The sequence below is a fragment of the Fringilla coelebs genome (assembly GCF_963513975.1).
Source record: "Fringilla coelebs genome assembly, chromosome: 3".
In the NCBI taxonomy this organism is placed as follows: Eukaryota; Metazoa; Chordata; class Aves; order Passeriformes; family Fringillidae; genus Fringilla; species Fringilla coelebs.
The window spans coordinates 80,980,329-80,994,133 of NC_140030.1; the positions used below are offsets into that span (position 1 = coordinate 80,980,329).

The window sequence follows — 13,805 nt, forward strand, 5'->3', positions numbered from 1 at the left end:
ATTCAAACTTGAGGTGGGAACACACACACAGATCAAAACAGGAAAAGTGTGGGAAAAAATGGAAAAGCTCAGAAGAAACTTTTAATTAATGAGGTAACAAGTTAGTAATTTAACCTGCATGAAGCTTGTGATATATTAATTGTAATTAACTAAGATTTGTTCTACCAAATCAAATACATAATGAAGGTATCGTATCTACTGTGACCATTATTTTCACACTTCCTTCTCATTCACAGAAAAAATAATGTCCTCTTTACAGCAGCAATTTTATCTGAAATATCAAGTTGGTCTTCTCTGGTTTGGTGTGCACACACTACATAATTACATGACACATAATACTGAAGAAGTCCATACTCCAGAAAGCATGCTATCTACCTTGGACAGTCACAAAGAGAGGCAGAATTTGCACAATTTAACCCTTGCAAAAGCAAAAGACAGAGCTGAAAAATCTATACTGACACACAGGTATTCAGCCCACAGCAAGAAGAAACTGATTTACTGGGCTGATGCCAAAGCAGCCAGCTGCTTCCTCAGTCTCTCAACTCACCGTCAGGTTTCCTACATAAAATAGCAAATACCCAAGAATATTCTGAAAATTACATTTTTCCAATTGCCCAAAGATCATTTGTAATAAGAAAGAAAACATAAAGCGAGAATTAGCTGTGCTGCCCAAATATGTATATCAGTATCTCTGCAAGTATGCACAGGACTTGACTTTATATTCTGAACATGCAAAGGTACAGCCACCAGTAATTCTTCCAAGGGAACTGATATTTCTTCATAACTGAAAGCACATCATAAACTTACTTTAAGATCTAACCCAAAATCCCACTGTGCCTTGACTGACAAGAAAACAAGATACATTAACATTATTAAAATAAGTGCTGTGAGGTTTATTCCTTGATGCACTGTTAACTTCTGTTAATTGCACAATACTGCTCAAGAACTTAATTCTAACAAAAGGGATATAAAATCAACATTACAACAGTATATATCTGCCTACAGATACACATGACACTTTAGTAACACCAATATTAGTTTCAGCTGCCAGGAGGGACAACTCATGACTCAGGGTATCACATGAACTATTGTCTCTTCATATTAAGTTCACAGAACCACCTACGAACCATAGATTTTAAGGAAGCCTCTAAGACATTTAACAGGTTTGAGTCTCCTTCTTTTGATAAAGATATGTCTTTCTCTTTAATTTTTTTTCTCTCTTTAAGACCATAACCCTGTTATGCAGCTGCCTGACCATCCCTACACATAATCCCCACCTCAGTAACCAGAGGTCACATAATCACCTGCCAGGCAGCACTTATCTTAATTGCTATGACAAAATATATTCTGCCTATGTGCCATTTACCCATTCTCATGTACAAATCTTGGATTTATTAAAATGTTTTAAACATACTACACTAATTTTCATTACTAAAAAGCATTAGCTGGCAAAATACACTAAAGTTACAGATGAACACTGAAGTCTTCTTTGTGACAGCAAGTATAATCATTAAAAATACGAGAAATTTCATCCCTTAAAAAGCAGCATCAACATTAATCCAAAGTTTGTAAATAACATTATAATACCTATAACTAAGATTTTGGTTTTCAAATAAATTCCAGACAAAGGCAAAATTAATTTCTATGGAGTAGAAATATTATGAAAAAAGCAAAATCATCTATTATAGATTGTTAGAACTGTTGATATCAACACACTGATTTAGTTCTCCATTAATTAAATTGACCTTTTAAGCTGTGTATCATGAATACTTTTCATATTGTCATGATATGCTTTACTGCCCTTTTCTTCCAAAACAAATATACATACACATAAAAGAAGTGACTGTGAAAGATTGTGTGGTTTTGTAACTCTAACATTTAACCTCCTAAAAAGGTATTTCTTCCACTTCCAAACTTGACCTTTATCAGTGGCTTCTAGACTATGATGCAGAATTACAAGCTCATGACCAACAAGGGAATAATCTATACTAGTATGGAGTACAAGAATTCTCTCACTAAACACAGACTCTGTATACAGTTTCTACAGCATGTGACAAGACTACACCAGGACACATTTTTCTAGGCATTGTGCATGCCTAATCTCCTTTTCTGAAATAATAATTCCAAAAGCTAAAAGGATGAGAAGAGACACAGCCTGTTCATTAGTAGGGAAAGCTTCATTTGCTAGGAGGTTTTCCTGAATCCTTAAGAGGGACAGGCAGTAGCTGAGGAACATCACAGCAGCTCCTTTACCTGTCCTGCTTATGAGGTGCTTGTCTGCACATCCACAAAGCAGCACAGAGGAAAAATGCAGGTGGAAGCAGCCCACCAACACCCTGCCCAGGACCTCCCAGACCCTTCACAGGAGCCATCAGGACACCAAAGGCCCATCTTCACAAACCAGGGGAAGACAGAGAAAGAAGGGCACGTAGAAACCCAAATAAAGAACTCCAGGGAAAAGATACCCTGGCCTTCACAGGACATCCTTAGACCCAGTTTCCACATATACACTGAGGAGGTAAGTCAACACTAGAACACCTTTTGGCCTGATAGTGGCTGCAGTGCAATGGTATAGTACAGATTATAAAATGCTGGGAAATTAGGATTGTACAACACCTGCGGAATGTTTATGGAAAGCAACAAAGACAAGGAAAGAGGTGATTCAGGGAAGAATAAACGTGGGAAAAAATCAAGGGATGAGAAGATAAAAGAGGCTGGTTACCTGTAAACAGGGGTTAGTCAGAACAATTGTCTGATCATGCCCCGTGCATCATCAGCACCACCCATCCTCTATTCTCATTAAATTCCATTTCTAGCTATTTTCCTGAATGATTTTCTCTCATTCTGAGCCCCTGTGTGTGTATGGGGGGGTCTGACTGCCAGCAATCAGAGCAAGAGGACCCTGTAATGCCAGTGACTGGAGAGATCAGAGTAAGTGAAATCAAGAGCTTGCTCCAGGTGTCAGCAACTGAAAAGACCAAGATCCAGCAGCTACTGAAGTAGCAGAGAGTGCTTGGAGCTGGCTGCTGGAGACATCCACCTTTTTTTGTCGCTATATTTTTACTGGTGTGTGAGGGGGTACGTGTCTGTACATTTTTTCTCCACTACCAGACTCCATCCTGAACCACCAGAGACTGATACAGCATGGGACCCCTGGTGCTGCTTGTGCTCATGTGAGTGTTGATCTGTTGATCTGTTTGGAACTGTGCATACACATGTATGTGCTGCACACCTGTATCCAAATGCTAGTGTCTATCAGGAATACGTGGTCAGTCTTGCTGTCTGTAGCTGCCCAGAGGGACAGAGATGCAGCAGCCTCCAAATTCAATCGTACCTAATAAAATGTTTCAAGTTTGATGAACTAATGCTGCTCTTTCCTTGCACACTTCCCCCCCAACCCCACCAAAAAAAAATATTCCCATTTACAAAAGAACAGACCCTACTGGGAAGATGCCTACCTCCCAACTCCTTTCCACACACTCTGGCTCAGATTCCTCTCTTCTGCCCCCACTCCAGCCCCGTGAACCCAAGCCATGGAAGCGCCGGCTGGCTGCCCTCCCCATGGCCAGCTCTGATGAGCTGCAGGTGGCCCAGCAGAGCCCTGTCTAAGGCACTTGGCCGGGCCTCGAAGCAGGGAGCAATCCGCCCCAACCAAGCAGCTTGGCTCCTTACAGGCACGCAGCGCCCTGCTCTCTCTTCCGCTCCCCAGTCCATTCGGGAATACAGCATTCCTTGCTAGCACCTTGGCCAGAAGGCTCTGTGCAGACTGCTGGCCAAGAACAACCTCATCGATTAACAGGGGTTTTATTTCAAGTGGTATCTTTTAACAGAATTTTTACGCAAAGCTTAAACTATGTTCAATAGTTGAACTACATTCAAGTTGTACACTACCAAATTCTTCTCTCTTGTACTGCAGCAAAGTACAGCTTTTATAGCTTTCCTTATGCTCAGTTACACAAAGCTGTTAAGGAAGAACATTATCCAGTTCCTTTGAAGTGCTAAGAGCTCATAATGTAAACTTGAAAACAAAACTCAAAGCAGAATTTTTTAAAGCCTGCTTTATTTTACGGGATTATACAACTATTACTTTCCTGCATAAAAGCCTAATGTATCTGCACAGTTACTCAGAACATATAAACTGCTAATCCCAGTATTACTAAGTATCCTAAAAGCAAAAACATGGCTGTTCCCAGATTTAAGAGTTCCAAAAGAGCATCTAGTGACAGGAAATCACTTGTGGGAAGTCTACATATGCACTAGACTGTGCCAAAATTAATCTCTGGTACAACAATATCATCAACTTATACCAAGAATATATGTAATTATTAATACTTGGGTGATACTAGCACAAATAACACAACAAGTGCAATATTGCAGTTACACTGAGTACACAACATACAGCAGTCAGTACTCTGAGCGAAACAGAACTGAGGCTTCTTTCTATCTTGGCAGTAACTGAAAAATCCCTTTACTTCAAGTTCCAGGAGTTACTTTGCAAAGTTCTGGACTAGTGGCCAAAAATTCTCACTAGGGAAAAGTGTAGGCGGATATTGTTTCAAGGTCCAATATCTCATAACCCGTCATAACTCAAAACAAATGCTTCAAACCACTGAAAGTTAATTCCAAAGTCTAATGGTCCAAAACACCATTGGAAAGTCTCACCGTTCACTGAAGTCATCCATTCTATTATCCTGCATCTCTACCCAGCTATTCACTCCCACTCTTTAGAATCATGTGCCAAATCACATTATCACACAGATGATTAGCTTCAAACATGCTGCATCCTTCCCTCAACAGATGCCTCGGTACAGACATACTTGGACTACCGCTTGGCTAGGTTTTCCAGCATACAAGCCTATCATCATGCTAATCTGCCCCCCATGTAAAACCTCTGTACCACCAGTAACTCCCCAGCTCCCACCTTCTCAACAAGCATGTTTGCTGCTCATGCCTCAACTCTTGCTAATTCTCTGCATTATTTAGCTCATATGAAGAAAAGAGTTGACAAGTCAAGAAGGCAGAGCAGTAGGAGGAAAACAGATTTGAGCACATCGAAACAGAAGAGATGATTTGCATTCAGTTTAGAGCCTTTCAAAAACAAGTACCATTAACTATCACAAGCTTAACCTGGAGAAAAACCCAGAATACTGGTTGCAGTTCTGTCACTTGTTTATTACACTCAAGTTGTTACTGCAAGGTTGGAGAGATCCATCTGTAATATGGATGGTTTGCAATATGATCCTTGTAATGCAATGAAAATACAGAAGCAGAATCTAATCAGCAAGACATAATACCCCTTTGATTTTACTAAATGGTGACTTTGGGTGGGTTCAATGAAAAAAACTGTTCTAGAAAAACTAGGCTGGAAGAATAAAAGACAGATTACATAGGTAAAGTATCCGTACTCAATCAAAAGAATGCAACAGTTAAAGGAGGGTGAGAACTTCAGGGAAACATTCTAAGGTAGGGGAACATTCGGTCTGTTTCAGAGCAAAATATAACAAAGCTATCAAAAGAAATATATACAGAGAAAAAGAATGCTGAATATGACTGAAAGTGAAAACAGTGAAGGACAGGTCTGTGGACCAAAAAAGATAGAGAAGTTGCAGAAACATGAAAGTAAAGACTCACAAATTTACTGAAAAAGTTGCAACAAATCTTGCAGGTGCTGATATACAAGTAATAGCCCAAGTTAAACTTTTAGCTGCAGTAATCAAATGTTTTTCATTTATAGATCTAACCAGAATAAAATCAGGTAAACTAGAATACAGCACTTACAGCATACTGTCCAACATAACTCAGTTTGCAGGCAGTGGAACACCACCACATGCAACTTTCTAGTTTTAAGTCAGTAATCCCTTTGTTCTACTTCATGTGAGGAATGAAGAGACAGCATTCAAACACAGAACAGAATTAAGAACTTGCCTCTGCAATATCTGAATATTGTGCAAGGACACACACTGTCTACCTGCTACAAGTTTTTCTGCTTCTAAACACTGTCCCTCTGATCCAGCAGCCACATGTGTCAAGTTTATGTTCCTCTTCAGACTGCCCCTGACAACTGTATGTCTGATACTTTAATATAGAGCAACCTAGATAAGGAATGAACAGAGAAGACCATGAATGTAGACCATAAGCAAGAATTTTTTTTAAGCATCCCTATAAAGTCACAAGTTTGGATTTTCTTCTGTTAACCATTCCAGTACACAACAACCCTAACACAGTAACCCCCAAACTTAGCTTTATACTCGAAAAAAAATTGAAGAAAAACACTTAAAAAGAAAAAACATCTCCTGATGTTTAGAACATCTGTATGAGAGCTAAGAGACACACCAAATATTTGCATTACTCATCTCACTCTCTTTGCAGACATGTCTCTTTAGTTTCAGTTCTGCTGATGCTGCTTCTAATTATCCTCCTGCAAAACCTGAACAAGTTACACTGAACATCAGCATCTGAAGCAGGAAACACAAAAAAAGCAGTGCCCTAACCAACATTCTTGATACTGTAATTGTAGCCTCAAATACAGTAAGGCAGCTACTTCAAGCTCCCAAGTAAGCAAAGGAGGACTCCTCAGAGTTTTATTTTGTTCCAGATTATGTAGAGGAATTCAAACCTGAAATGTGACTGTTAAGTAAGGAAACATCTGTTTGACTCTAGTAAAGATAACACTCAAATAAGAAGAAAAGCTATCAATTATTATTCCAAGTAAAAAAAAAAAAATAAAGGTATTTCTCCTAATTCATTAAAGAAATGCAACAGTAAGTAGATACTGTTAAGTACAGAACTATCACAACAACAAACCACACAGTACCCTGCAGTCAAGACAAGACAGTTTAAGCAGCCTGTGGAATACCAGAGGAAAGGGAAGCTTTAACACCGTTGAATCTTAACACCCAGCAGCTTCAAAGCTTTTAACTGGAAAAAAACAGCAACCATTCGCATGATTACCGACAAGAATGCAGTTTGCAATTTTCACATTAGGTATCCACTAATCCAAGAACACTGAACAGCCATGCAACAGTCACCAGATCTAAGAGAAGAAAAGTCAAGACAGGACATACTGCTGTCAAATAGAGAGTACAGGGAGAATACTGCCACTCGTGCACTAGCTGCAAAACTACTTATGAAAGATGAATCCACCACACATGAGGTTGTTTCCTGATCAGTTTGCTGCCTGCAACATGTTTTCACTGAGCAGTCACTTTCTGGTAGCGTCAACTGCAGGAGAGCAGAAACTGCAGCAGAGCCAGACAAAAAGGAAAACTGATCATGAAACCCTCATCAGTTTTGCAGTAGATTAGGCTTAGCATGTAAGAACTTTGAGCTATAAGAAGACCTCATGTTAAAATTTTAGCTGAGCCTGCCGAAAAAACAGAAAGGAAAAAAGAAAAATAAGTGTGAATGTATTTGTTTTCATCTTTCTTTAAGATAAAAGACAGGAAATATGCAGATGTAAAGAGAAGGAGCTGATATAGAAAGAAAAAGCAGCCCGTAAAATGGCTGCATAAAGGTACACCTAACATGCATGGTACAGGAAAAAAAAGTTGACCCAAATAATTCATCTCTTCATAAAGGAACTAACATGCTGAATTATATTTTGGAAGTTATTATGAAATTGGCTTGTTTGACAATGAGTTTGTAAAAATACAAAAGATATGAAATATATTATATGAAAAATATGAAGTAAGTTATGAGATGGGGAAAAAAATGCACAAGCATATACAGATGACATATAATGCACTTATGTTTTTTCAGGCTATTAGGTAAAAAAGAATTCTATAACAAAACAAACCAATGATAAATATCACAGTTATCACAACAATGAAAGACATGGCGATAATTCCCTGACCTTGAAGGAAAATAGCAATTATTTCTTACTTTATGAAATACTGTTAACTTCTATTCTTCTAGGCTGCCTCCTAGGATCTAACCTTCCTAATCTATAGTTAAAATTTGGATGCAAAAGCAGTATGATCAGTGTTACTTCCTTCCTAGATAGACAGCATTTGCAACAGGGTAGCCAAGACACAAGGGAAAAGTGTGCTAAGGTTCTTTTATTGCTCAGTCAACCCTCTCCTCACAGAAACTATATTGACATTTAGGAGTAACACATGTATTCAGTATACAGAAAAACAATACTAGAACATTATGAGCTGTTTGGTGGGATCTTTAGTTATTAACTAGAAACAAAAAGAACAGATAGTATCAAGTCTGTGGTCCTGCAATGCATGTCTGTAGCCACAACTGATCCTGTCACAGCGTCTGGCTATACAGATCCAAGAATATTCCTCAACAGTAGCAAGCATAAGCTAGTAAAAACCTAAGGTATCAGTGGCAATTGTTGAAAGGAAAAAAATGCCCATATTGTAAAAAATCGTTCATGCAGGAAATTTAAAACTACACGTTCTTTTACTAGATTTCACAAGTGAGAAAGTAAGAGGAGAGTTTACTACTTTTGAATTAAAAGCTTCTCCCTTGAGAGCTACCAAAATTTCTTTCTGCATAATTGCAAATACCTAGCATAGATCTTTGTCACCATACCAAACCCTTAGCACATCTCAGTTGCTATTACTAGACAGCCTGTTAGCAATCAACTGTTGCGATCAGCAGAACACAGTGGTATTATACCATACCTTCTGGTAAACTATTGAGCACACGAGGTCTTTAACAGCAGAGAGGGACAGGTCCTGAGCTTCAATGGTGACAGTCTCTCGAGTGAGACCAATCTGCAGAAGGAAGGAGATCCCATGCATAGAGCCTCGGGAGTTGGTGAGGCTCTGCGTACTGAAACTGCCATTGGAGAGTCGACTGGAGAGCCCCGACTGGGGACTTGAAGACAAAGTTGGGGTCTGTGGTGCAGCAGCATGACACGTTGGTGGGGAAAACTTCTGTAAGGATGGGGGAGAAGAGTCGTTTGCTGACATCTGACTTGCTTTACTCTGCCGAGATCTCCCTAGTAGTCAAATTCTAAGTGAAATATGTTATCAGCTCTTGGTTTGAAATGAAAACAAGGATAATGTAAGTTTCCCTTTCTTAGTTCAGTAAAATGCTCCTGACCAGTAAAACTTAAATTTCCCTTTCATTCGGTGCAAGCCAAAGAGTAAAATAATTACAGCTGCAAGTTACTTTAAATTAAAGGTTCTCTTTCTGCAGTTACAATCAGCTGATCAAAAGCAGATTGCCTGTCCTTTAGCACCACATCCAGACAGAGAGGCTTACATAAAGGCCTCACAGAAACACATCAGCTCTTCTGCTTTATATTTGTCCTTCATTTTTTATGAAAACACAAAAGCCAGAGAAACAGACTGAAATAGATGTTGATAACTCATTAAAAGTATCCTTGTTCACCTAGTTACACAGATGATATCTCAAATGAAGACTCATCTTCATGCAGATAGCCTTTCACAATGAAAAAAAAGTGTATCCTTGAGCAACAACAGAAGTCCATGTAAGTGATGAATCTATTCCTCCTTCAGAAAGTCTTCTCTGAATTCACAGGACTCGGTGAACTTGAAGATCAATGAAGATATCCAATTTCATTTTTATAAAATATTTTAGCTCATGAAATGGAGGAGCAGAATGTCTGAAGACAAAATCATATTAAATGTAATCTCTAGCATCACCCAGATAATCTCCAGCGTTTTGAAACATTGTATTCTGCCTGCAGGGGAAAAGATAAAGTTGTTATTTCACATGAAATGCATGAAGTCACATACCCACGTCACAACCACTCTACTTTTACGCAGCAGGATACCAACTCCTTTTACTCAAAGGAGTTAATAATAAATAGTGTTTAACAAGATTAAATGGGTTACATTAGAAGCATTTTGCACTTGTAAATTAAACGTTACTGCTTTCCCACTGTATGATACACAAGAAAACTCAGATCTAGCACTGACCAATATGTTACTACAACTTCTAATTAACGACAGCTTAGCAGAGCAAAGCCCTTAGCACTTAAGAGGAAAACAACAAAAAAAGGTCGGGGGAGGGAGCAGTAGAACACAGCTCTGCTCTGTACAGCTACATTGAGAAGCTGGTGGGTAAGGAAGGAAATTCATTAAATGCATAGAAATGTCAAAAAAAATACAAGATAAAAACTCAAACTCTACGTGGTAGCATGTACTCAGGGTATCATTTTAATACTGTTACTCAAGAAAACTGAAGAGTGACTTGCACAAACTCCAATTATAGGAAGATATGCAGAGCCTACAATTGAGCATCGGTTGGTTCCTCTGGAAAAAAAATTAAATCATTTAATAATACTCACACGTCTGATTAAAAAAGCAAGTCTGCTACAACCTTTGAAAATAAATAATTTCATGAGCATGGGCTTGAGATACTTGTTACAAGATGCTATGCTACCTAATTCAATATTTCATGAGAAGCTGAAATGCTTGAAAAGAATAATTTCAAGATTCCCCATACAACTTCTGCCACAGGAAAAGTTTTCCATGGATGCAAAAGTGGTCCAAATACATAGATACTACATACTGCTAACAGTTTTTAATGAGCATTGATCCATACAGGATACCAAAATCAGTAAGCTCACATATCTTTTCCTTCCCTTTATGTAAAAAAAAAAAAAAAAACCCAAACAAAAAAAACCACCAAACTCAGAAAGTGTATTACTCTTGCAATGAAATTTCAGAAGAGAAATGTCACATCTTATTGCACACAGTAGAAGCTGTCCTTCCCAGAAATAAGGCTGAGAATTGCTAAAACAGTCCAACTAATACACTATGCACTCCTGGTATTTACCAGTCAAATAGGTCAAACCCCACTGTCATTGCATTCTGAAAGGTAGATAAGGAAAGAGAGATACACTATTTGGAGTACTGGAAGGAAAATAAGCTCTCAGTACTGTGACAAAAATTCCTAACAGGGGCTCTGTAAGAGAGAACAAATTGATACATCTGGATTTTCAGCACAGTTATCTAGAAACTCTTGCCTTCAAATACAGAAGACTTGTTGGACCTGTAGCAACAACATCTGAAAAGAAACCTCGGCCTTAAAGAACACGCTAAACACGATACAGATGAAAGCAATAAATAGGAAGAGTAAGGACAGCAACAGTAACATTTAAAGACCTTTCTCAAGAAAGGAACGTCACAGCGCCTTCAATTTGCTTGAAGATGACTTGTTCTTGTTTTCTACATACTGCTTTCCTCTCCCTTACCTCTCACAGATACCAGAGACAGCAAATATGAAGCCTTAGGGGTGGATTTGAATTACAAAAAACAATGCCTAACCAACATAATAGAGAAAAGAAAAACCTTATGATGTGAAAGAATTAATGAGTCTGCTAGGCAAGTTTAATTTAGACAGTGAAAACACCCTGTGAAAGCTCACCTACAACTGCCTAATTAGAACGCTAATTATATTTATCAAAGGCATGATGCATTTGCATTGACAAAGCCTTTTGGTACCATGTGTATTTGCATACAAGCCTTTGAAAAAGTTTATTTTTGTTGCTTGGGAGGAAAGAATGGATCTTTCTATGAAAGGAAAGCCATAGAAACTGTTCACTTTGTAGCGAGGATAGAGTTCTTCCGAACATCGAATCAAATAAGTGTATGCTGAAACTGACATGCAGTCTACAATATTGCATTTTATTTACGCAAAGAAAACCTATACCTCACAAAGCAGTGAGGAACAGGGGCAATGAAGGAGCCCCTCTGCCTCCTTCCCCCGCAGCCCAGCTCGCAGCCTGCGTTCGCCCAGAAGCGCTGTCCCTCCCGTTCCCGCTGCCCCCAAACCAAGAGTCTCCCGGGCAGCTTCTCCAACACCTGGCCCTTAGCCCGCCCTTCCGTCCCGATGCAGGCGAGACGCGGACGTCGAGTCCCGCTCCAGGCGGCTCCACTCGCAGTTCTTACCCAGCAGGGGCCGTTCCCACCGGGAGGACGGCAGCTCCCCGCCACGGATGCCGGGCGGGACCGGCGGGACGCGTCCTGCCTGCCGCGAGTCACGCAGCCCCGTCCGGGCTGGCGCTGGCAGCCGCCCGTCCCTCCCAGGTTTAAATCCCCGCTGCGCGACCCGCCCCCGCCGGCACCATCTCCGGAGATGATGTGGCCTCGGCCCGTCACCCCCACCCCGGGGCACCCAGGGCGGAGCTGCCGCCGCGGCGCTTTCCCCCCGCGGCGGCCGGCGGGCGCTCCCCCGGGGCACGGCCCGTGCCGGGCTCGGCGGCCGCTCCCGCCGCCGCGGCAGGAACTTTTCGAGTCCGCCCCCGCCCTTCCCCGGCGCGGTGGCGGCAGCGGCCCCCACTCCCGTACACACACACCCCCCCCACACACACATCGCGGCCCCGCGGCGGTTCCCGCCCACAACGGCGGCGGCGACGCCCCCGGTCCTGCCGCGCTCACCTGCGGCCCCGCTGCCCCGGGCCGGAGCGGCCACTCGCGCATCTCCAGCCCCGCGGCTCCCCACACACACACACCAGAGCCGCCCGGGACGGGACGGGACCGCGCCGCGGGGGCTGCCGGGAGCTGTAGTCCCGCCACCGCGTCCTGCCGCTGGCCGCCGGGTCTCTGCGAACCACGAGCCCCGACGTGCCCCGCGCGGGCGGGGGGCTCAGTGCGCGCGGCGGCGCACGCGCAGGGCTCCCTGAAAGAGTTTCCGTTAGTTTTCCTTGGCCGTGGCGGGCGCTGCCCCGAGCCGCTACAGCGGGACGGGACGGGACGGGACGGGATAGGAGGGACGGCCCCTGCGCTCCGAGCTGCAGCTGCCGCCCCGCCGCCGCCATGGCCTCGCCTCGGCTCTCCAGCCCTGCTAAAGCCTGTGGTGTCCGCGCCAGCTCGCACCCGCCCGGCTGCGGTGCCAGCGGCGGCCGCGGGTTCGGGCAGCCCCCCGCCCTGCCCGCCGTACCTGGCAGTACCGCGGCTCCTTCCCCCCGCTCCGCTCCGCCCGGCCGGGCAGCCACAGCCCGTGTCTCGGTCCGCGCCGCTCCCGGTTCACCTTGCCGGGACGGGGGTGGCGCAGCGGCGCGGGGATGTCCCCTGGGCCGGCCAGGCCCTCCATCGCTGCACAGGAAATACTTGACCTAGTGTGTCACAGCATCGCGCTGGGCTTTTCCGTGGCCGCGCTGACCTGGGAGCTGGAAGTGGCTTTCAGCGTCTCCCGCTAGCCCCCACGGATGTGCGTGCCAGAACTCAGAAGTTCTCCAGGCCCTTTTCACTGCCCGTCTCCTGCTGCGTTTCAGCCCCCCCCTTCTAATATTCTGATTCACCCAAATCCCATTTTCTGCCCTGCGGTAATGATGCCACTCTTGGCATCGGCAGCAGATTTCTGCAGGCAAGATACTCGGAAAAAACAGTGAGCTGAAGTACCAAATAAAACTGGTGTGAGGCAAAACTGCCTCTGTAACCTCCCTTCAGCCCAACAGCTCCCTGTTGAGAGACAATCTGTAATCTTCCTTCTTGAATTTGGATTCAATTTCTGTGTACAAGTCTTAAAATAATACCCACTACCATAGGGAGTTGCTAAAGTTTAAGTTATATACCAGACCAAAAATGCCTTGAAAAGGCAAGCTGTCAAATTCAAAGGCTTCTAATCCTCAGCTCAGCAAGACACAGATGGAGAGGCAGATTAGTGCCTTGTCATTTATAGCTCTGTTTGTAACGTACGTTTCTCATTTCCTTCACCTTGTGCTCCTGAGGCCTGGCCCAAAACCCACTGAAGCTGAGGGGAGCCTTTCCGCTTTCTGCACCCTATTTTGCATCAGACCTTTACACAGTGCAGCTGATAGAGAGTGTAACCGGCTCTCTGCACTGACTGGCGCCATTTTATTTGATAAATAATAT

General features: G+C 42.8%; 1 protein-coding gene across 2 annotated transcripts in view; it reads right to left on the reverse strand.

Moving 5' to 3' along the window:
• The window catches only part of PRKD3 (protein kinase D3), a 43,910-nt gene extending 30,909 nt beyond the window's left edge, over positions 1 to 13,001 (reverse strand). The window contains exons 1-2 of one of the 2 annotated variants that reach the window (XM_084203212.1): positions 12,871 to 13,001; positions 8,637 to 9,664 (exon numbers count right to left, since the gene is read on the reverse strand). In XM_084203212.1, coding sequence (XP_084059338.1) covers positions 8,637 to 8,927 — 291 coding nt within the window. In that variant the 5' untranslated portion in view covers positions 8,928 to 9,664; positions 12,871 to 13,001. Of the gene's footprint in view, positions 1 to 8,636; positions 9,665 to 12,368; positions 12,435 to 12,870 lie in introns of those variants that run through there. The other variant, XM_084203211.1, reaches the window with a different exon arrangement.
• Positions 13,002 to 13,805: the final 804 nt, after the last annotated feature.